The sequence below is a fragment of the Loa loa genome, assembly GCF_000183805.2.
Source record: "Loa loa unplaced genomic scaffold supercont3.4272, whole genome shotgun sequence".
In the NCBI taxonomy this organism is placed as follows: domain Eukaryota; kingdom Metazoa; phylum Nematoda; class Chromadorea; order Rhabditida; family Onchocercidae; genus Loa; species Loa loa.
The window spans coordinates 1-795 of record NW_018112448.1 but is presented as its reverse complement, the minus strand read 5'-3'; the positions used below and the strand labels follow the sequence as shown (position 1 = coordinate 795).

Below are 795 nucleotides of genomic sequence, written 5' to 3'. Positions count from 1 at the left end.
GCAGTGCCATACACATTGTTTCCGTTAGCGAACCATGGTCCTTATACATGCTCAAAGTTTGCCATTCAGGCATACAGTATGGTTATTAGGTAACAAATTACTAATTTTTTGCATCATTTCAAATTCAACTGGATCTTAAAATCTCCAGATGAAGTTTGCAAATGTTTAGAAAATGAATTGAAGGCATGAACTACAACCATATGGGGTGAATGTGATAGAGATTATGCCGGGTTGCTTTAAAACCGAGATTTATAATATCCAGAAAATGAGGGAATCAACTGATACGGTGTGGTACCGAGCATCTAATGAAATGCGTGATGAGTATGGACACGATTATAGCGACAAAGGTACTATTTGTTGTGCACAGGATTTTATAAAGGTATGGCAGGAAATTTTCAGGCCAAGATAACTTATGATACGGAATTTAATCTACATTTAACATTTTTCAGTGAAAGCATACACAATAGATATTCAACAAAAGATAGTAGCAAAGGATCCAACATGGGTTATTGATTCTTATTACGAAGCAATCGTTGCGAAACGGCCAAAACTTTTGTACCGAGTTGGCTGGGATGTCTTATTCCTGTAACTATTGCACTTACAGTAAGAAAAATAGTGAAAGTCATAGCAATAATAGTTAAGTACAAGATATAAGTACAAAGTTTGATTTAGTTTTAATGCAGTTAGACTTCTGATTCCACCTGAGAGGCCTGAAATCTAATATTCAAAATGATCATTTTTATTATTTTCCTCTTGCAGATCTTATCCCTATTCATTCCTTCCATTGCGCCTGCA

General features: G+C 35.3%; 1 protein-coding gene across 1 annotated transcript; it reads left to right on the top strand.

Moving 5' to 3' along the window:
* Positions 1 to 69: 69 nt before the first annotated feature.
* Positions 70 to 585, top strand: LOAG_16139 (hypothetical protein; the record flags this gene model as incomplete). The annotated part of the gene is made up of 3 exons (XM_003151628.1): positions 70 to 89; positions 184 to 347; positions 450 to 585. Coding segments are annotated over 3 exons (318 nt in total), but the record flags the coding sequence as incomplete, so codon positions are not given.
* Between the last annotated feature and the right edge of the window lie 210 nt (positions 586 to 795).